This window comes from Sturnira hondurensis, unplaced genomic scaffold (genome assembly GCF_014824575.4).
Source record: "Sturnira hondurensis isolate 20B ecotype Veracruz unplaced genomic scaffold, ASM1482457v3 Scaffold0001872, whole genome shotgun sequence".
NCBI lineage: Eukaryota > Metazoa > Chordata > Mammalia > Chiroptera > Phyllostomidae > Sturnira > Sturnira hondurensis.
In genome coordinates, this window is record NW_028074503.1 from 3,322,782 (window position 1) to 3,345,287 (window position 22,506).

The 22,506-nt window shown below is 38.7% G+C and overlaps 1 protein-coding gene across 1 annotated transcript; it reads left to right on the forward strand.

Moving 5' to 3' along the window:
* The first annotated feature begins 1,050 nt into the window (after positions 1 to 1,050).
* RIOK3 (RIO kinase 3) lies at positions 1,051 to 22,291 on the forward strand. The gene is made up of 13 exons (XM_037031922.1): positions 1,051 to 1,293; positions 6,498 to 6,613; positions 7,222 to 7,367; positions 7,461 to 7,568; positions 7,759 to 7,868; positions 9,295 to 9,438; positions 10,040 to 10,167; positions 14,836 to 15,033; positions 16,472 to 16,631; positions 18,445 to 18,525; positions 18,614 to 18,703; positions 19,546 to 19,653; positions 20,607 to 22,291. Exons 1-13 carry the CDS (start codon positions 1,231 to 1,233, stop codon positions 20,712 to 20,714), a joined length of 1,560 nt encoding a protein of 519 aa, XP_036887817.1. The 5' UTR covers positions 1,051 to 1,230; the 3' UTR covers positions 20,715 to 22,291.
* Positions 22,292 to 22,506: the final 215 nt, after the last annotated feature.

Sequence of the window (22,506 nt, forward strand, 5' to 3'; positions counted from 1 at the left end):
AATACAATTCCCACAGATTCACAAATATAGACATTTGCCAAGCTTAAGGCTGTAGGTATCCTACTGTATAGCTATAGCTTTGCCTTATTTTAGTTTTGAGTTTTTGGAAGATTCAGAACATGATCTGGAATTGGAAGGATTGTATGCTAACGAAAATCATTAAAGTCAGCACACCAGGGATCTCAAGCATGGGATCCTGACTCAGAACTGCAGTTTAGGGAGAAGTTATTGAGTACTGACTTGTAGAATGTCCGAATAGTTGGCATACATAGTCTAGTAACGCCAGTCTCCAGACCCAGACTGCCTGGATTCACTACTTACTTGCTGTATGGCTTAGAGCAAATTATCCCCCCTGTGCCTTAACTTCATTATCAGTAAAAAGGGATGAACGGTAGCCTTTACCTCTCAGGATTATTTTGAGGACCGACGAGTTAGTACAGTACTTTGAGTGATGATTGAATATATGTGAAATGTAATGCTTAGATATTATCCACTCAACTTTATGAGAATCTCTATACAAAATACTGAATCAAAAATTCTATTAGGACGTCCCATTTATGCTCTATGTTACATAACTCATTTTATAAATTTCCACATTCCATGCCCCGCCTCCAAAGGACAAACTGCAACAAAGTCCGATCGTCTTCCTCAGTCTCCCTCCGCTCTCGAAACCTGCCACTTTCTGTCTCCCATTCCATCGCAGTTTAGAATTGATTTGAGAAAAAATGAGCGAACATAGAACGTCCTCTGCTTGTTTATTTATAGTCCACGCGGTCCAACTCAGATAACCGCATCCACCGGATGTCTAGCCCAGCGGAAGGGGAAGACGGCGCGCGGCCAGGGTGTGGCCTGACCAGAAAAGTAACCACACCCAGACTCTGCCCAGCCCAACCCGGTCGACCAGGAACGGCAGGCCGGAGCCCCGGGCCCGGAGCCCAGAGCTCAGAGCAGCGGCCGGAAGTGCAACCCCCAGGAACGGGCAGAGGTGACTTAAGGCGGAGCCCAAGGCGGTGGCCAATTGGAAGCGACGATCCCAGCGGAAAAGGAAGAAGAGAAAAGGTTTAGTTCCGGACGCGGCGGCAGCCGCCGCCATCTGTCATCCCTGCTCCGGCTCCTTCTCCGGCCCGATCCCCCAGTCGCCCCTGCCCGGCCTCCGGTCTCCTCGGCGGAGGCTGCTTCCCGGTCCTGTCATCTCTCTGCTCTGTTCTCGTCTCTGGTTTCTTTCCCCACATGGATCTGGTCGGAGTGTCATCCCCTGAACCCGGGCCGGCAGCGGCCTGGGGACCCAGCAAGGTGAGGGACGGTCGGGGCAAACGCACCTACCGTGATCACCTGGGCTGGTTCTGTCGGAGAGCCCGGAGAGCGTGGCAGACGCCTAGGCGGACCGGCAGGCGACTCGGGAAGTTCTGGGCGAAACCCCGGCGACCCCAGAAAGGGGGGACTGGCAGCAGGGCCGCAGGGGTGGGGGTAGGAGACGCGGGGAGGGGGCCCAGGTTGCCAGAGACTTGGGGCCTCTTTCTAGGTCGTCCCCTTGCTGTCTGAAACTCCATAGCGTATCTGTGGGCTGGACTCGCTCGGAGACCGTGACGTTTGCGGGAAGGCCAGCACGGGCTTGTTTTGGACGGGCCGAGTGAGTCAGCCCAATAACACAGGAAGCCGGATCGGCGACAGCTGTTGGCTTCACTTGGCAAGTGTGGTTATCCTACTTAGGCAACTTCTTGTTTTTTAAGTAGTAAAAGGTAAATGCAAGAGCACCTACTCTCCACCCAGGCTAATAGTCAGGTGCACTCGACACACTAAAACGGATATGAATTCTTGTCAGCCTGGGGCTGTAACATTTAAGCTTTTTCCTGCAATGGCTAACTCTTCCGTTTATTTCATATTTCACATTTCACATTTGGTTTCTGGATTTCAGTCTGCTCTTTCTCATGATACTTTCACTAAAGGGATGAAAAGACTTTTATGCGTTTTATTGAGGGTTTGCTTGAAAATAAGAGTGCATCAGTTGGGATTCTGTGTTCTTCGCATTGAAGTTGTGAAGGAATCCGACTTTTTTAGCTTCATAATTGTTCTTTAACGGCCAACACAGAACATTTTTTGTTTTCGTGTAAAAGGCCACTTGTTAATCTTATTGGATCTTCAGGCTAGATCTTAACAGAAGAGGGGGGAAATAATTAGCTACTAAGTAAAGGAAAAATAATTTTATGAAAGTTTCATACAACTGTGGGGAAAATCTAAGGTATTCCATTGGCAATTGGGGGGTTACAGCCACATGTTATTTTGTGTATTTTTTCCTATTAAAGCCGTGTTTTCAAGTCCAAGATCAGTAGACTTAAAAGGATGAAATCAGTAGACAATAATTAATACATATGTTACGTGTTAAATTCCTCCACTTAAGAACTTAAAAATAACTTGTGAAAATGCCAGGTGAAATGAATTTTGCTCAGATTACCTAACCTCAGATCAAATTTTACTTACAAAATTAATTCAGTAATGAAATACTTGATATTAGTCATATTTTCATTTAAGTATACATCATATACATCATCAGGTTTTATTTTTATCATTCAACAACATCAAAAAACTGCTAGGTTTATTGGTATTCTATTGGGAAGATAGCATTTTGCAGGCAAAAGAATTAGAAAGATGCTGCAAGTTTTATTTAATCCTTTTCTTCTCTAACTTTTTGCAAGAGCAAAGTGATTCTAGAAGCATACATGGAGAAGGTGGAGTTTTGAAGAAGGTCTTGAAAAATGGAAAGAATGATAAACGCCAGCGATTCACAAGACTTTCAGTCAGAACTTCTTTACATTCTCAAAAGTCATTGAGGACCTCAGGGAACTTTTGTTTATATTGGTATTGATATTTGTAACATCAGAAATGTAACATCAAAAACTATGTCTAAAATTTAAAGTTAAAAAATGCTTTAATGTTGTTTTATAGACCCAGATAGCACGTTCCAGAGACTCGTGTCTTAAGTAAAATTACCCACTCAAATACTCTGTCTAGATTGTATCTTCTAGCTGCATGGGTTGATGAGGGCCCTTCCTGTAGGTTAGGGTTCTCTTGATTTGCTTCAAGTTGAGGACTCTATTTTTATGTGCCCCCTTTGTATTTGCTGTTTGTTCCTTTTACTTGATTCTTTCCCCATAGTTGTCTGCAGTACAAGCTTTAAAAAAAGAAAAATGGGTCGGGCAGCTAAGGATGCATCTTTAGGAGCTGGAAGGAAAAGGGGACTGTTTCCCTCTAGTCTGCAGCCAGCCAGGTCTGGGAGAATACGGCAGTAGAGAAGAACTCCAAGGAGGAGAGTTCAGTGGTGGCAGTTTCGAGGAGGCAAGGAAAACATGGTGTGTCTCAGGGTTCTTCAGCAAAAGGGAGAGAATAAATCAGAGAGCTGGTTATAGGCTTGATGTCATTTAGAGCAGAGGAACTAACTGGAAAGGATTGTGTGGGGTTTCCAGTCTTGATCAGTGGTGTGTTTATGTTGATGAAGGGAATAGTGGGAAGTGATGTTAGACTGCAAAGATGGAGATTCTCTTCTACGGTTTATTACTGCTTTAACAAGTAATAAAGTGTCTCTGATTACAAAGATGTCTGCTTTACTGAAGAGAGTTGCAAGGTGATGACAGAGGATTCCCCTGCATAAACTCCATGGTGCTCATTCCTAGGAGCAGCCGTGGTGAATTTTCTGACCCCTTGTGCCTGTGGTGGGTTGTCCCCCACAGCTTGACAAGTTTTATGGAGGGCTTTTGACTGCTGGTTTGAAGAGTTTGGATGTCATCGAAGAATGGGAGTTGGCAGCCTTTCGAAGTCTTTGCTTATTTACCCTCACCCGAGGGAGGTGGCCCAGCTGAGCTGGTCAGCGGAGGCACAAGGAAATGCAACTCTGGAGTCTAAGTCTCTGAGGAGCGAGAACTATGGGATTGAGGAGGGTGTCTTCGTGCCCGCTTAGCTCTCCACATTTCTCCTTCTGATTCAGTTTATTTTGGAAGTAAGTAAATTTGTGTCTCAAAATTACAGTTACTTCCTATCATTTTTGCCTATTCTAAGGAATGATCAGCTAATTTTACACGTTAGTGGAAATAATTGGCCTTGGTAAAAGGCTAGAAACACCAGAAGTGGGTAGGCAAAGGGGCCAACTTCAAGGTGGAAAAGGGACTATAGTAGGGGTCTAGAAAGGCACCAGACCTCTACAGGCTAGGGACAACCTGACAGTTTCATGAAATATCTACAGTGTTTCTCTCCTTTTGGCGCACATTCAGTAAGTGCTTTGAATGCCTCTTTATGTCTGAAGCTTTCTGCCGGGCTCTGAGAATGAGAAGACCCTGCCTTCCAGGAGGCTAGTAGTGTGGTTGATGTGGTAACTCTGATACAGAGTGATTGGTCCTGCTCAAACAGTACACAGTGGTATGGAAACACAAAGGAAGGGATAGAAATTGAGTCTTGAGGAGGAGGTGTAATTTAATTGGGGGAAATACATGAGGAAGAAAAAGTCATGAGAGAAGAGCATGCATGAAGGTGTGGAAGGGTAAAAGTGTGCCATGTTTGGCATATAATTATGCTGCTTGAACATAGGTTAATGAGGGTTATTGGGACTGGAAAGTTAAATTAGGTCAAGTTGTGAAGGGCATTTATTGCTGAGGAATTTGGATTTTAGGCTGCAGGCTGTACAGCACTTTGCTTCTTAAATGTCAAGCCAAGATTAGGGAAGCAGTACAGCAAAATGCTACCAGTGCCACCTCTTAAGTCCTTCTGCCTTGGTTCTAATCTCAGCACTTCCATCTACAAAAAAAAAAATTTCTGTGTATCAGTTTCTAAATCTGTGAAATAGGGAAGATATTGCAACTGCTCAATTATTGTGTCACTTAAGTAATCTATATAAGTTTTGTATATTTAGCCTAGTGACTCAAATACAGTGAGCTATTGTCTTTTATTTTACTGTTAGTCATTGCATTATATGATTGGCAATTCTAAGGTAGAGAATATAGTCATTTGCCCTTTGGAACCTAAATTTTGAAACTGATCAGACGAAGCATTTCCAGGTAGCATTATGTCTTTTACCTAGAGGATTTAGGAGGATGTCAGCAGAATCCTGTGGCCAAAAGATTAGCTATATTCTCCAGATTACAGAGAGCTTCAAGATTCCTGACCTCAAAATGCTCAGCAGGAGAGTGCTCAGTTGCTGATAAGAGCTGAGTGAATGAAGTCACACCAGGCCTTGCGAAGCCTTCCTGTTTTTTCCAGGTCAATCTGATATAGGCTAGGTATGTGCTGGGACCTGGGTCCATCTCACCCCTGTCAGGGCGAGTCTCAATTAAACTTGGTTCTGATTCACTTATGGCTAGTTGCCATTTATCACACTTAACCACCCTAACAGCCTGAACCAAGTAAATTCCTGAACCTCAAGTTCAGGAGTTATGGAACCTGAACTAGGGTCTCTCGCCTAGCTGTGTCTCAAAGTCCCACCAACAAGCCCTCAGGCCAGCTAGAGATTTGTTACTGGCTAACCGTGATTAAACGGTTTTGTTTGGCTAACAGTATCGTATACTGTATTCTAAATTAGACACTTGGTGGTAGTTAAGGAATGAGTTTGGACTTTATCATAAAGGTAATGGGAAACATTAGAACAATGAAAGAGCTTTAAGTTAAGAACCTGGACCATTTAAATCTGCATTTTAGAAAAACCTTTGTGTTGTGTGCTGACTGGAAACTAGCAGGACTGGAGGCTCTTATAAGTAGCTTGGTGATGGGAGGGGGGTACTTTGGGGTAGAATCTTGGAAGGGGAGCTGGGCAAGTTTATGAGAGATTTAGACATCTTATTCAATGTTGATGGCCCTAATCACTAGACTAGCAAATGTAATCATTTGCTGCTGCTGCGTAAAGGTTTCTCCCTCAAAAATTAAGAATTTTTTTGTAGTTCAAGAGAGCCAAGATACTGATATCATTGAGGAAGGCTGATTGGATAGCCACCTAAGAAGAGTTTCACAAAATACCACTTTGCTATAGCTTTTTAATTTTGTCATTATTTTTCTTTTAGCATGTCTTGAGAGAGACTGACACACACTTTACATACAAGACTTACTTTGTACATTAGAAAGAGGTATAACTTCCGAGTGGGCTTTGACTTGTGCCATTTGGTTTAGTCTATTCCTATTAAGAGAATCTTCTTTGGAAGCTAAATTATAAACAGAAGGTTGCTTGGGGAATCATGGAATTGGAACAAAGGGCATTTCATGACATGAACTCATTGGCTAGTGGGTGATGCTATGATAGCCTGATGGTTCCCTTCAACTAAAAGGACACCCTTATCAAACAAGTTAGAAAGTGCTTTGGATTGTTTTAGTTTACACTTATCCTTGGTTAGATTTGAGCTGGTAGATATTTTTACTTTGGGGTGATTTAACAGGTTTGATTCTCAAAAGATAACCTTATTTCCAAGTTTGGAAGATATTTTAATTTCAGTATTATGAATTAAATTCTTTTTTTTTTTTTTTAGTGTCCATGGGCTACCCCTCAAAATACAATGTCTTGTTCTTTGGCTGATGTAATGAGTGAACAGTTGGCTAAGGAGTTGCAATTAGAAGAAGAAGCTGCCACTTTTCCTAAAGTTGCGTAAGTAAAATTCACAAAGAATCTAGTTTGTCTAGCAGCTTATTATAATAAAGTTTTAGGATTTGATTAGTGATTGTCATTACAAATGACTAAGAAATACATTTAGAAAAGCAGTGCAGTAGAAAGAGCACCACACTGGAGTCTACTGATATTTGAGTTTTGGTTTTAGTTCTATGATGAGTTTTCAGTATTATCTTGGGCAAACCTCTCGGTTTCTTTGTGATTTAGTTATTGCAACAGCAAACCAGATGGTCTCCAGATTATCAAATAATGCTTTAAACAGATGTCTGTAGGTTATCTTTTGGTAGAGATGTTGTCTCTCCTTTGATTAGAACACAGAAGAAATGAATTCTAGGTCCTAGTGTGGATTTTGTTATAGACCCTTTAGCTTTCTCTCACAGCTTTCTTAACCCTAGTTGGTGCTCTCACAGGTTCTGTCGTTAATCAGAGGGCAGCTGGGCAGGAGAAAGTACTTCCATAAAGTTTGTTTCCATTGTTTCTTTAGTACAATTTTTAACAGTGAAAAAGCACATCCTACTCTCATAATTGGTAGCATGTATTTCCATACAAGCACAGTATATTAATTTATATTGCCTTATTTTGAATAGTGTTGCTGAAGGACCATTTATTACTGGAGAAAACACTGATACTTCCAGTGACCTAATGCTGGCTCAGATGCTACAGATGGAATTTGACAGAGAATATGATGCACAGCTGAGGCGTGAAGAAAAAAAATTCAATGGAGACAGCAAAGGTACTATGGCCTTATTGCGACAACTGCATTGGGTGGTAGAAAATGCTTGTAAAGTGCTCCTAAATAAGTCTTCAACTATTTTTGCTTTTTAAGTTTCAATTTCCTTTGAAAATTATCGGAAAGTGCATCCTTATGAAGACAGTGATAGCTCTGAAGATGAGGTTGACTGGCAGGATACTCGTGATGATCCCTATAGAGCAGGTATCAGTGCTTTCATTGGACGGGAACATAGGGAGACTAAGTTTTCCAATGAACCCTTATATTTTATATTTATCTTGGGGTCACATTTGGTAATTTACTGTAAGATTTTGTTATCTTAATAGACAATATTGAATTCAGCAGTTTAGTCTTTGCTATTTTTACATACTTGGCTTGTCTTAATTGCCTTCAGCAAAACCAGTTCCTACTCCCAAAAAGGGTTTTATTGGAAAAGGAAAAGACATCACCACCAAACATGATGAAGTAGTGTGTGGGAGAAAGAATACAGCCAGAATGGAAAATGTAAGTTACAGAAAGGCTTATCTCTGAATTGAGAGTTATATTATAATAAGTTAAAAACATGGGATTCTAAAGACAGTATCTTAAATTTTAAAAAATATCCTTTGTCCTTTCTAAAGATGATTTAGATGATAATATGGCAATGTCATGAAAACTCTTAGCCAATAATGAGAATATAATGTACCACAGAATAAAAACCTATAATACTAAAAAAATAGTTTGATTTATATTGATTCTAAAACTAAGAAGTTCTCAGGGAAGTAACATTTATTTTTCAGCATACTACTTTTCATAAAATAGCACCCCTACCCAATATCAGATAACAGTGGTGATTGGGGGACAGGTATGGGAAAGAAATACTTTCTACTATATCCTTTTTTATACTTTAATTTTTTTAATCTTGTGCCTGAACTACTCCCGAAAAATCAGAAATAAAATGTAATTTTTAAAAAATAGGAGAAAAGGGGGAAAATAGCAGTTTTTCTCTTTCATAATTATTTTGGTTAATGTAAAACATTTAGACTTGAGCCCTGGCTGGTGTAGCTCAGTGGGCTGAGTGCTGGCCTGCAAACCAAAGGGTTGCCAGTTTGATTCCCAGTCAGGGCACATGCCTGGGTTGCAGGCCAGGTCCCCAGTAGGGGGCACATGAGGGGCAACCACACATTGATGTTTCTCTCCCTCTTTTTCTTCCTCCCTTCCCTTCTGTCTAAAAATAAATTGAACAGAAAAACATTTAGACTTGAGAATACAGATACTTGTTAACTAAACATTATTAAATTCTAGAAAGTCTAGATCTGACTCTAGAACAACCCTTTCCAATAGAACGTCTGTGCTAGTAGAAATGTTTTCTATCTATGCTACCTAATATGTTAGCCATATTTGACAATTGAAATATAACTGAGGAACTGAATTATTTATTTTATAATATTTTAATTAATTTGACTTTAAATATACTCATGTGGCTAGTGGCTACTGTTTTGAACAGTGCAGCTCTAGAATGTAATTGTCCAAGAGTAGGCATAGCTTGCAATACAAACCCACTCCTCAGAAATAATTAATTATGAAATTATATTTCTTTGGTAATATTTGGTGTAGTCTGCAAAATATAATGTCCTTTGTCTTATGTAAAGCAAGGTACAAAGCATATGCTGAAATACCTTAGTTTTTAGATGTGATTGAAAATCCTCTGTGCACAGAAGAGAATAAATGTCTTCCTTTTGGTTATAGTTTCTTAAATAGCCTTGATCTCCTTCCTGTTGGATTTATTAATGAGTCATTTTATCTTTTTTTTCTAATATCTATGGGTTCTGCTTTCATAGCCTGATCATTTATTGAGTAGGAGACCTGTTTCAAGTAAAGACTGATCTCATTTTTTGTTTTTACTGGCCCCGTTTTAAAATATTCAGATGCTAATTCTTCATTTTGTCAGTTTGCACCTGGATTTCAGGTAGGAGATGGAATTGGAATGGATTTAAAACTATCAAACCACGTTTTCAATGCTTTAAAACAACATGCGTACTCAGAAGAACGTCGAAGTGCCCGCCTCCATGAGAAAAAAGAACATTCTACTGCAGTGAGTAATCTTACCTTTGTTTTGTTTGATATTTCTTTTATGAGATTGGTTTTTCAAATCAAAGATACAAATAAAACCCAAGTAGCTTTGCTTTTTAGACTTTTCAGCTCTAATGTAATGGTTATTAATTACTTATTTAAAACTAATATTTCAGTGGTCATAATTTGAACTGTGTAGTTTACATTGTATATTGAATGTTCTAAGATTTTAAAGAAATTATGGCATATTAATAATAATTTGCAGGTCTCTTAATATTTTACATTAATGAAGACAATGTCCAATATCTTGAGAGTAAAGTAATTTTTAAATCTTTAGAAAAACAAAGAGTAAGTATACTGGTAAAGCTGTTTAAACTTTGGAGACAAAATAAGTTGTGACTAAGCTAATGTTGGACTTTTAATGATTTTTTTAGATACTCATTTCCAAGGACATTAGAGTTAAAGTTACAGGAATGAATTGTTTCTTGACACTACTGTTAAGAGCCTATTATAAGTAAATAATAAACATTTTTAAAAAATATATTTTGAATGTTTAATATTAGAAATGGCTTAGAAAATTTTATGTGGTGAACATTTTTATTTATAGTGCTTATCTCTTGCAGGAAAAAGCAGTTGATCCTAAAACACGTTTACTTATGTATAAAATGGTCAACTGTGGGATGTTGGAGACAATCACTGGCTGCGTTAGTACAGGGAAGGAATCTGTTGTCTTTCATGCATATGGAGGGAGGTAAGTGAGCAAAATACAATACCATTGTGTTAACAAAAGCTTACCCCCTTCTACCCAGTATGAATGGGTTTACACAAAATCAAAGTTAATGCTGTATGGAAAGCAGATTAGTTTGATAAGTGTTACTGTAGAAAATCTAGATAGCATAAGAATGTAGAAAGAAAAACAATCATCTTAATCCCACCCTCCTCTGGAGGTAAGCATTACATTCCTGCGGACTCCTTTAACCTTTTTTCTCTGCATATGTTAGTACTTCCTACTTTATTGTAATCATACTATATCATACAGGGGGCTGTGAGTTTTAGAGCAAAATCTGAATCTGGGTTGGTTTGTTTGTTTTTTAATTTTAATTTAATTCTTGTTCAAGTACAGTTTTCTGTCTTATATTCCCAGCCCTGCCTCCCCCACCTCCCAGAGCTGCCTGAATCTGGGTTTGTCCCCAAACCCAAGTTTTTCTACTATGGGGCCTTTTGGTGCCAGGTCTAAGGAAACATGCTTAGATCAGCCACTGATTCCTCCCCTTATATCTCCAATCCTTACTTTTAGAAATACTGGTTTTAAATAAAGCTTACATTATTTAAGAAAACATCTTTTAGAGATCTAATGCTATTTATTTATTTATTTTTAGTGTAATCTTAGTGAATTTACTATTTTTTTCTTACTCATAAGTTTAAGTCTGTGATTATTTTGTATTGTTTTCCATTGCCGTTTAGCCGCCCATCCCTTCTGCCCCCGCAATCACCACACTGTTGTCCTTGTCCATGAGTCTTTCTACCTTTTTTAATCTCTTCACCTCTAAATACCCCCGCACAGTTGTGATCTTGCTGTCTGCAAGTCTGTCTCCATTTTGCTTGTTAGTCCAGTTTGTTCATTAGAGTCTACGTATGAGTGAGAGATGTTGTGCTACTTAGATCTTACCCACTTCACTTTTCTTGCAAGGGTTTGATGAATAAAGAACTGCATGAGGAAGAAGAACACTTTTAAAAGTAGAACCTGTTTAGAGAACATGCCAGGAATATGAAATCATCTGATTACTTACCATTGAAGGCACAGCAAGGCTTGCTAGAAAAAGAAAAGGATTAAAAATGATTATTAGGATAAAATAGTTCAACATTTTTCTAGCTATGTGATCTGGAGCAAATTACTTAACCTCATTTGTAAATCGACCCTTGCCTCATAAAATTTTTGTGGGGATAAATGAGGTCAGTCAAACTTGATATTACTTGGTATGTTAATCTTAATAAATAGTTATTCTTCCTTACTTTAAGCTTTGTTGCCCTCTTTCCAAATTTAATTTGAGGGTTCCCTAAGGCCTGGCAAATATAACCGAATGCCACAAATTATTTAAAATGAAAAGATTACTCATGGTAGGAATTAAAACTTTACAGAAAGGATTAAAATAGAAGCCCACAGGTCTTTGTTTTTTTTTTTAAAGAGCCACTATTTACAATTCTAGCTCTAGTGTTCCAGAAATTTTTATGCATATAGCCCTATTTTGTTTACGTTAAAGATTATACTCTACGTTCAGGGTCTTGGTTTCTCAGTAATATATCTTAGATCCTTCTATACTACTGGCTTACATCACCCCATTTTTATGGTAGTGCATTCTGTTTGAATATATAGGAATAACCTTGTACATTTACCTTGATATGCTTTTGCCAAATTATCCTTAAGCTAAATTCCTAACAATGAAATTGATGGGGCAAAGACAATATGCACTTTTTGTTCCTTTTTATTCAATAGTGGAAGGCCTCATTGAATGGAAAGAACTAGGGTTGCTCACTGTTTGGGCCTCTGAACTGGCTGTTAGCAAGCAGTGTTTCTTGATTTCTTACATTTATTAAAATTAAAAAAAAATTTGTATATCACACCAAGGCTACATAACGAATTAGCACAGGCTTAGCAGCTTAAAAACAGCACCCATGTATTATACAGAAAATTATATATGGAATTTTAAAAATAGATGCTTATGTATGTGGATGCTTGTGGATGGGTCTTTTTTAAAGGGCTAGAAAGATGCTGTTCACGATGGCGATTGCCCATGGAGGGGTGGAATAATGAGTGAAAGAAACTACCTGGGGTAGTAACTGAAGGGAACTTCAGCTTTATTTATAATGTTTAATTCTTTAAAAAAAATTAAAGGGCTGAGAATGGAGAATTGAAGCTTAGGCAGTGAGATTTAGAAGATACATGATCAGAGGTAATAGGATATAAAACCAAATAAACCAGAAGTTGATAAGGAGGACCTTCAAAACTAGGCAGAGAGGTGTTAATTTTAAGAAAACAGGAAGTTTTTAGTAGGAGAATGACGATGAATATTGTGAATTGGGATAGGTCCTAGAGACTTGCCAAGTAGGGAATCTCTTCAGTGGTGTTTCTGATAGGGCTTCATCTCTCTTATGGCTGAACTAGTCCAGTGACAGTGAGCCTAAAAGCTCGAAATCCAAAAATACATATAACATCTTTAAATTATTGGGAATTTTTTTGATAGAATCTCTAATCTGTCTCCCTGAAAATTGACTCATCGATTCACCAAATATTTGTGGAGCTCGTGTGTGCCAGGCACCCTTGCGGGAACTGGGGATACAGCAGTGAATGGCACAAGGAAGGTCCCTGCTCCCATAGAACGTGCTTCCTCCCAACCCCAACACCCTTCCACGACAATAATAACAAAAAATATCAGATCTGTGCTGTGGCAGTTAAAATAGGGTGATTTCTTAGTGACTGGTTGACTACTTTTTAGTAGTAGGACAGTGAAGGCTTCTCTGGTGATGACATTTAAACTAAGATTTGAATGACACGTCTAGGATACAGTATAAAGATCGGGTGGAAGAACATTCTAGACTAGAGGACAGCTAGTGCTTATAATGCCTTAAAACAGGTACAAGCTTGGTATCTTTGAGAGACTGTAGGGAAGCCAGTACTCTGGAGCGTAGTGTGAGAAGGAGAGTGAGGAGCTGGAGGAGTAAGCAAGAGGTTAGGCTCTGAGGCCAGGGCAAGGAGCCTGCTCTTTATTTAAGTATAGTGTGAACCAGAGTGGTGATACGTGTTTTGTTGTCAAATATTACTTAGACTGCTATGTGGAAAATGAAATATAATGGGGCAAGAGAAGAGGCAGTACAATCAGTTTAAAAAGTTATTGTAACAGTTTAAATGAGAGATAACAGTGGTTTGAACTAAGGAGGTGGTAGTGAAAATGAAGACAAGGAGACCGTTTGTATGTGTTTTGAAAGTCCGAGTCAGTAATGTGCCGATGGCTTGGGTGTGGGGTGTGAGAGGCTAGATTCTTGGTTAGAAGAGCCAGCTAGTACGACTTACTGAGGCAAGAGTCCAGGAGGGCAGGTTTAAGGTACAGTTATCAGGACTTTTGTTTTGGATGTGTTAACTTGGAGATCCCTGCGAGAATCCAAGTGGTGTCAAGTAGGGATTATGTAAATTGGCCTGAGGTTCTGGGGAAAGTCTGAACTGAGGACAGAAATGTAGGAGTTATCCATACAGAGGATATTTAAGGCCATGGGGCTAAATGAAATTTCCCGGGAGGAGAAGGCAGTTACTTGGAACCAGTTGGAGTGCTCAATCATCTGTGGCTGACTGGAGGAGGAGTCATCAGGGAAAACTTGGTTCAGAGGGAGAGGGTTGGGAGTTCAGTCAGATTCTGCCTCCTGGAAATACAGTTCCTTTCCTTTCCAGATGAATACTTCTTCAGATATTTAAAGCTAAATATTGTTGTCTCTTCCTCCATCCTCCAATTCATTCCATGGCCACCACCATGATTCATACTCGTTCAGTGGCTCACTATTGTGGGACATCGCATTAACAGGCTAAGCAGGTCCCATACCTCTTGCTGCTCCTGCTCCCTGTGGTCCTGACACTGTCATCGACTTGCTGTCCTGAAGTATGTCAAACCCTTGGTGATTCCTGCTACCTTTGGGAATACATCCAGGCTTCTCACCCAGGCCGTCAGGGCTCTTTGCAGACCTGCTTCCATCCTGTTCCTTTAGCTCTAACTCCTGCAGTTTCTTCTCTGCAGCCAAGTCTTAACTATAGTGTTTGCCTCTCAGACAGGTTGTGTAGTTTCCTACCTCTCCTGTTATTAACACTGTGACTGTACTTGTTCATATTCTACCCATTGTCCTGGTTCTGTTTCAGATGTCACCTGCGCCATAAAGCCTTTCCTAACCTTTCCAACCAAAGGGACCTGTCTATTCATATACTTCCTTTTTATTCTGCCCTGGTCCTCCTTGCATACTCACAGGGCAGGGACCCCTTCACTCATTTCACTGCCAGTTAAAGAGACAACTTTAAAAAACTCTCTGTTTTGTTGCTTTTATTGAATTTTGCCCCTGAACCATCCCAGGTAGGCTGTAGCCTGTTTGGAAGTTTGTATATCTTCCTTGTTCCTTGAGTTTGATTCCATAGTCATTAAGTGAAGATTATATTATGGATTGCTGAAAACGGGTTGACAGTTTATTTGAAAGTGTGTTTCATTTAAAAAACCAAAACCTGAGGTTATATTAAGACTCAAAACTTGAAAGCCAAAAAAAATAACCAAAAACAAGACTTGTCATTCTCAGAGGAGATGGATCTACTCATGAGAATCTTTATTGGAAATTGTTTTCCTTGTGACCTGGCAACTTATACTGATTTAATTTTTATTCTTCCCTGTAGCATGGAAGATGAAAAGGAATGTAGTAAACGTATACCTACAGAATGTGCCATCAAGGTGTTTAAAACAACCCTTAATGAGTTTAAGAATCGTGACAAATATATAAAAGATGACTTCAGGTTTAAAGATCGCTTCAGTAAACTAAACCCACGCAAGATCATCCGCATGTGGGCAGAGAAAGAAATGCACAACCTCACAAGGTAAAGACACTCACTGTGCTAGAAGAATCTGGAGTGATTATCTGTTTGTGTTAAGCCTGTTAGCCAAGCAAAAAAATCTATGCATTCTTTTAAATTCATTTGTAGAAATTATGGGAGGCCTTGAATTTTAGTGTTTGATAAGGCTTTCTATAAGAAACATTTCTATGCGTGTAAGTATGAATTTTTGTATTGCTAGGATAAGTGAGCCATTTTCTTTTTTATTTTCTTGGTAAAGTTGGATGGAAATGAAGTCATTTTCTGCCTAAGATAATTTGTCATATATCTAAGTGCTTTTATCATCCTCCAATTAGGCTTATTATAAATAGTGATTTCCCTTTTTTGTTTCAGAAATATTTTTTACATTTAATGTTTGTTAGTTTAGTGGGGGTAGAGTCTTACCAGTCATATTGCATTTTGCTTTAATTTGTTTCTCAATTCTGTAAGCAGAATTTATCAAGGAATTTATTTTATTATAGTAATAATCTTACTCATTAAAAAGCCTTCCCATATCTTAATCTTATTAAAAGCTTAATTTTAGTTTATTTTTTCTAAAGATGTTTGCTTTCAGATATAATACCCATATTTATTAGTAGCAAAATTCTTTTTTTTTTAAATTTTATTTATTTACCTTTAGAGAGGAAGGGAAGGAGAGAAGGAGAGAAATATCAATGTATGGTTGCTTCTGGTGTGTCCCCTTCTGGGAACTGGCCTGCAACCCAGGCATGTGCCCTGACTGGGAATCGAACCTCAATCCTTTGGTTTGCAGGCCTGAGCTCAATCCACTGAGCTACACCAGCCAGGGCTATTAGTAGCAAAATTCTTCCACTTAGTAGGACTTTCTGTGTATAGAATAATTTTCCTAAGAGGTCTTGCTGGCCTTCATTCTCTTCTATACTACTGAGGTCTCACCCTTGCCTTTCTGAAAATTTTTCAACAGCCCCTATAGTCCTTAGTGACAAGTTCAAAGTCCCTCTGTGATGTAGAGCCTACCTGTCACTGTAACCTCACCCATATTGCCCTTCCTTCTAATTAGGATCCAGCTGGGTTGGATACATTCCATGGATACATTCCATTTATATACATTCCATTTATATACATTCCTCAAACGGACTGTGCTCTGGAATGCCTCCATGCACTTCCACAAGCTGCTGCCAACCTTAGAGCAGCATTTCCTCACCCTGTCTCAACCTGGCAAATTCCTGGTTGCCCCGTTTTTCTAAGCCTGTCCTGATGTTCCCCACCTCTGCCAGTGCATACACCAGCCTGCACTGGAACCATCTCTTCACCTGTCTGTTGTTCCCACCATCCCAAGTGCATGCCTGCATCTCCCAGGGTAGAACATGCCAGATCACTGCAGGCCTTTGTTAGATATTTTCTGAATAAGTAAAACATTCTCTCCTTCTGATCTTTACATTCTTAATAATTTCTTCCTGTATAGAATGCAGAAAGCTGGGATTCCTTGTCCAGAAGTTGTGCTTCTCAAGAAACACATTTTAGTTATGTCTTTTATTGGCCACGATCAAGTTCCAGCCCCCAAACTGAAAGAAGTAAAGCTCAGTAGTGACGAAATGAAAGAAGCCTACTATCAAACCCTTCATGTAAGTTGTGCCTTTGAAAGCATTCACACCAACTTCAACAAATATTTCCTCTAAACTTTAAAAACATTTCCTAAAATAGTATTATTTTATGGTGATATAATAAGAACAAACTGAAGTTTGTGAAGGAATGTTAACTTTGAATTGGAGTTGTCCTTATACCACTGTGTGTGTGTCTTGAGTCATTTTAGAAAAATAAACTTAGGAAGCAAGTGAAGGCTCAGTTGTTAGCATCAGTTACATAGGAGCATGGCACTATTACTGAAAAGCTTTATTAAATAAAATATGACATTACTACATTTAACAGTTATAGTGCCTAACTGATTTTTGTGTTTTCTCAAATGATACTGCTCTCACTGTAAAGGATTTATCTTTCTTGTTGGGAAATTCAGTGGAAGCACATTTGAACTCAATGTGGGAAAGTTCAGCTGAAAACCTAAGATGGTAGGGAGTGGTTTCCCATCTGTGCAGGTGTTAGAGTTGGAAGGCACATGTCAGGAATCATGCAGAAGCCATTTATGCTCTAGGACAGCTACTGAGTTCAATCTGATGTCTTTCTAGCTTAAGAAAATGCCCCCAATATTGTTGTTATTTTTCTGTATTGTTTTAACTGATAGTGGAGAAACATGCTTTTTACATAGTCTCTGCATGGAGCTTTCATGTCATTCAGTAGTTGATATGAATGCAGAAGTGTTATACAAGTTAATTTTAAAATATGTTTATTGATTTTGGAGAGAGGAAGGGGGTAAGAGAAGGAGAGAAACATCAGTGTGAGGAGAAGCGCATCGATTGGTTGCCTCCCATACACGCCCCAACTGGGGATGGAACCTGCAGCCTAGGTACGTGCTGTGACTGGGAATCAAACTCCCAACCTTTAAGTGTATGGGACGATGTTCCAACCACTGAACCACCCAGCCAGGGCACAAATGAACCTTTTAAGATATAGCTAGGGAGATAATCCAACTTTCTTTGCCTCCTATAGGACAACATTCAAAGGAAAATCAGATTACTTTTCTGGCTTCTTTTTTGGTGGTGGAGTGGCTGGGAAAGAGATGAAACTGTGATGTACTTTTTCTATTGGATTATATTAAGGCTGGCAAACAAACATTAACACTGACACCTACTATAAGGCTAGGGCTCACCATCCATAATGAATATATAACTCCAATATCTTTTTCCTCCTCTGTCTGGCAGGGACTACTTTTTAACCTTGGAATTAGATACATCCCATAGAGGTGTCAATGCGCCATTTGCCCTTTAATGAAGGGTAAGCCCAAGTCTCCTGATCAGTGACTGTATACACCTGGCTGCTTGCTCATATACAATCTAGGTCTGCCCCTTGGCCTCCAGATCTCATTGTTATCACATGGAGAAGGAATTCCAGTGTCACACATTCATCCCCTCCATCATCTCAGTTTCACCAGCCTACCTTGAAAAAAACCCTGGTCCTAGACTGTACAAAGAGGAAGTAAGCTCTTTAACCTAGTCTTGATTTTCTGGATGCTGTTGGTTGACGTAGACATTTTAGTTGTGCTGGTAACTTAAGAATTGTCTCGCCCTGGCTGGTGTAGCTCAGTGGATTGAGCACAGGCCTGCGAACCAGACGATCGCAGTTTGATTCCCAGTCAGGGCACATGCCTGGGTTGCGGGCCAGTTCCCGGCAGGGGCGAGTTCCCAGCAGGGGATGCATGAGAAGCAACCATACATTGATGTTTCTCTTCCTTTCTCCTTCCCCTCTAAAGGTAAATAAATAAAATATTTTTTAAAAAAAGAATTGTCTCTTTGTTTCCTAAATGTCTGCCTCACCTCTTCACAGTTGATGCAGCAGTTATATACTGAGTGCACACTCGTACATGCCGACCTCAGCGAATATAACATGCTGTGGCACGCTGGGAAGGTAAGGAGCGTATTTTGTTAATGTTCAGATTAAATGACTTGATGTAAATTACTGAAGGTTAATCTCTGCATGCTCTATATTTAAATAGGTTTGGCTGATTGATGTCAGTCAGTCTGTAGAACCTACCCATCCACATGGCCTGGAGTTCTTGTTCCGTGACTGTAGGAATGTCTCCCAGGTAGGCATGCAAGATGTTCTTAGAAATGGAAGGAAGGATTTGGTTACTGACTGCCTTCAAGATTAAGACACAAAGGAGAATGTCTCCTTTAACATTATTTTCAATTTATCAGTTTTTATTTTTAGCAAGAATTTGATTGAATGCCTCATATTTGGGCCATTGAATTAAATTTCCAATAAAGTAAGTTTTTATTTTGGCTCCAAACATTTAAATAGTCCAGTAGACATTTATTATATGCACAGTGCTTAAAGAGAGGCTGCATGTAGGAAGCCCGTGTGCTCACTGTCATTGTTATTACCATTGAAAGCACAGTAATCTTACTGCTACAGTGTCTGATCAGTGTCCTGTGAGGCAGAGTAAACACATTAGGGAAGGGAAAACTTAGTAATCATAGAGTTGGGTGGTTTGCTATTTCCAAAGGAAATGAAGTGTTGGCAACAGATTTCAGATATTAATCGTCTTTCTGAATGATGGAGTAATAACTTCATACTGGAAGTTACTTCTGTTCCTGTTTGACAGTTTTAGTTCATGGGATTTAGTGAATATTTTGAGTCTACACATTCAAAGTATGCCAACAATTTTATAAACCCCTCATTTTTACAGCTTTAGAAGGTGCCAACTTAATCCAGCTGTAGACTCTGACAAACTTAACTCAGAAGGTAGTGTGGATGTGTAAGAGAGGACAAAGAACAGTAGAACCTGAGCATAGTTGAACTTGAAGTAGGAAAACCTGTGTTTTAAAAGTTGTGGGTGGAATTCACTGGTCTTACAAGTGTACTGTTCCCTGTTTTTACAATACCTTGCTAAGATTGCTTACTGATTTTCTTTATTTCTTTTACTAGTTTTTCCAGAAAGGAGGAGTAAAGGAAGCTCTTAGTGAACGAGAACTCTTCAATGCTGTTTCAGGTTTAAATATCTCAGCAGATAATGAAGCCGATTTCTTAGCTGAGGTAAGCTTAGCTGTTCTCCTCGCTGGCAGTGGAATACTGAATATTGTAGATAACCAGAACTCTGAGCTAATTTTATCCTTCCCTCCCCTCAAAAACAAAATCAGTTTGAGATTTTTCTTTTCTTGAGATATTTTTGGTCCTTTCCAGGCTTAAATCTTAAGATAGACACAGCAAAACACTTCTTTGGAGGAGTTCACAGTTTGGTTGAGATGGACAGGTAACACATTTCCAGTACACTGTATTTCTCCCCATTTTATGCAGTTAACTGTTGAACACTCTGGGTGATACAAAAATTGATAACATGTGGTCCCTGCTTGTAACTGAGCATAGAAAATTCACAGTGGCCATTCTTAGAAATACCCAGTTATTACAACATGGATCTATAGAACCATAAAAAATCTCCCTCTAGAGAAAATATCTTAAAATTGAACAAAAACTAAAAAGTGAAACAGCAGCCAATTATTTTCACAATATACCAAAGCAGAGAACAATTATAGAGTCTGTTGCAGAACTCCCCTGTATGACCTGAATTTGGCAAGCTGGAGTCTAAGGCCAGAAGAGAAATACTAGAAAGATGGTCAGCCTAGCTTCTAGCTCAGTACAGTTGCTCAGTCAGTAGGAGTTACCATTGCTGAATGAATGCTGCAAAATCCCTTCTTCTGTTCCCTGGAAGCTTTATAGAGTACACAGTAAGACATGCCAATTGCTAGCTTGATAAAGATAACTAAATATTGACCTTGGCCTGGTGATATATTCAAGTAAAAAACATACTTCTTTGTGTCATGCTGTAATGTATGTACGTAATACACTGTCATCTGTGTACTTCAAGGTGGGCATCATTAGCAGTGACCTCGTTTTAAGAGAGTAAGCATACTGGCTCAATCTAAAGTATGATTTCTGTGAAACAGTATTTTGACAAATGGATTCCGTTTTAAATGATATTAATTTTGTAGATAGAAGCTTTGGAGAAAATGAATGAAGATCATGTTCAGAAGAATGGAAGGAAAGCTGCTTCATTTTTGAAAGATGATGGAGGTCCGTCAGTCCCCTGTGATGAATAGCAGTACCAGCATCCACTGCTTCCAGTGTTAACACAGCGGTGGTCTCCGGCTGCCAATGCCAAGTGCAGTTATGGGTGCCTGGAAAATACCAAAACGTGAGGCGTGTACAATGGTGCTCTGTGCTTTTCCCCCATATGCCAGAGTGTGGAATTCTTAGCTCGGCATCAAGAGAATAAAATGTCACTACCTCTCATCTTATGAATCTTATATACCTTATGAACAGGATAATACAGTTCTTTAACAGCTACAGGTTATCTGGTTGAAATCAACCTAATTTTACAGAATTTATGGTATAAAATGTTTCGATGAGAATTTTTAAAACTTAGGTAGTATTTCCAAATGTGGGAGGAAAGGACAGATGTGTTTACAAGGGAGGCTTTTATTACAACGTACTTGCTCTGATCACCTCCCTGCTTTGTGTCGCATCTTCCCTCCATTAGTTTATCGGCCTGAAATTAGCCCTTCTCAGTTCTTTTTCCTGATTGTGACCATGATTCTAAAGCAAAGTGTCTTATTTTAGTAGGTGTTGAAAATGGAAATTCGGTTTCAGAATGGTTGATGGAAATAGATATAAGCAAAATACTTTTTATTGGTACATCATGAATATAAACTGAATTATTCTTTTCCATGGTCATATCCAAGAAAAGACATTATAGGTTTCTGAAAGATAAATATATAAGATCTTAACCATCCAAATTTTTAAAATTTAACTTTTAGCATTTCCACATTTAGGTTGAAATGGATAGAATAACTTGTGGTGCCATTGCTCTGCATTTATAATGAAAATATAAATTACCTGGAAGGGCAGAATATAAGGTTTAACCTTGTTTGACATATTTTAATGAAGTCAATGAAACAAAGCTCAGTTTACATTTCACTCAAGCTATATACTTACTGATTTATTTTGAAAGAAATATAGCAAGCTAATTAGAAATATTTAATGGTCAAGTGATGAACACTAGCTTTGAAACAAGTTGGGCACCAAATTAACCAACTAATTTAAACTATCTGACCTCACTTCAAATAATTTTTAGTACTGGCTGGCCGCCACTTGTTAAATAAAGCAAGCACTGTACTAGAAAAAGTACACTGGCTCTGTTAGGATCGAAATTCATTAATGTGATGTAATCATTCCTCCTATTAATTTCAGATTGGAACCACTGGAGACCCAATCTGGTAACAGAAAGTAAAAATCTAAACATTATTTACACTTGAAAGCTTCTCCTTTAACATTATTAAAAATGCCAAATATGTTCTTTCTAGAAAAATAATTTATTTTTGTTTTCTGTTATATAACTTTAACTGCATTTTAGAGAAGTGTGATTTGGGGTAGATACTTAAATTACATTTCTGAAATGTCTACTACGCAGAAACAGATTTCAATGACTGGTGATAATTGGCTTTACAGAAGTTTCAGAGATCTAATTTTTAAAAACCATTAACCATTGAGAAAAATTTTGTTTTGTTTTTCTGACATACTCTGTTTGTCTAAGAGCAGCAAACCATTGCTGTGTGGCATCCTGGGAGTGTGCTGTGAACACGCTTTTTAAGAAATTAAAAATGAAGAGATCATTTTAGAATTGGCTCTTTGTGTGGTTTCTTCCTGTTCTTATATTAACTGGTGTCCTGACACCAAGTTATTCCTTCTGCATAAAATTAAGCAGTACCATTTTAAGCAGTTTTCTCCCCTCAACGTCTCTTACTTAGATTTCACTTTCAGATGACCTACTTAACATTACAAATAGATTTTTCCCTTCCTATAGATTGGAGAGTAAATTTTCCACATAGTGAA

Bases quoted from the DNA above. Each gene is read 5' to 3' on its own strand.
- RIOK3 (XM_037031922.1), top strand. From the start codon at position 1,231: ATGGATCTGGTCGGAGTGTCATCCCCTGAACCCGGGCCGGCAGCGGCC. The intron at 10,168-14,835 runs GTAAGTGAGCAA...TCTTCCCTGTAG, and splicing joins TTTCATGCATATGGAGGGAG to CATGGAAGATGAAAAGGAAT. The intron at 15,034-16,471 runs GTAAAGACACTC...CTTCCTGTATAG, and splicing joins GAAATGCACAACCTCACAAG to AATGCAGAAAGCTGGGATTC.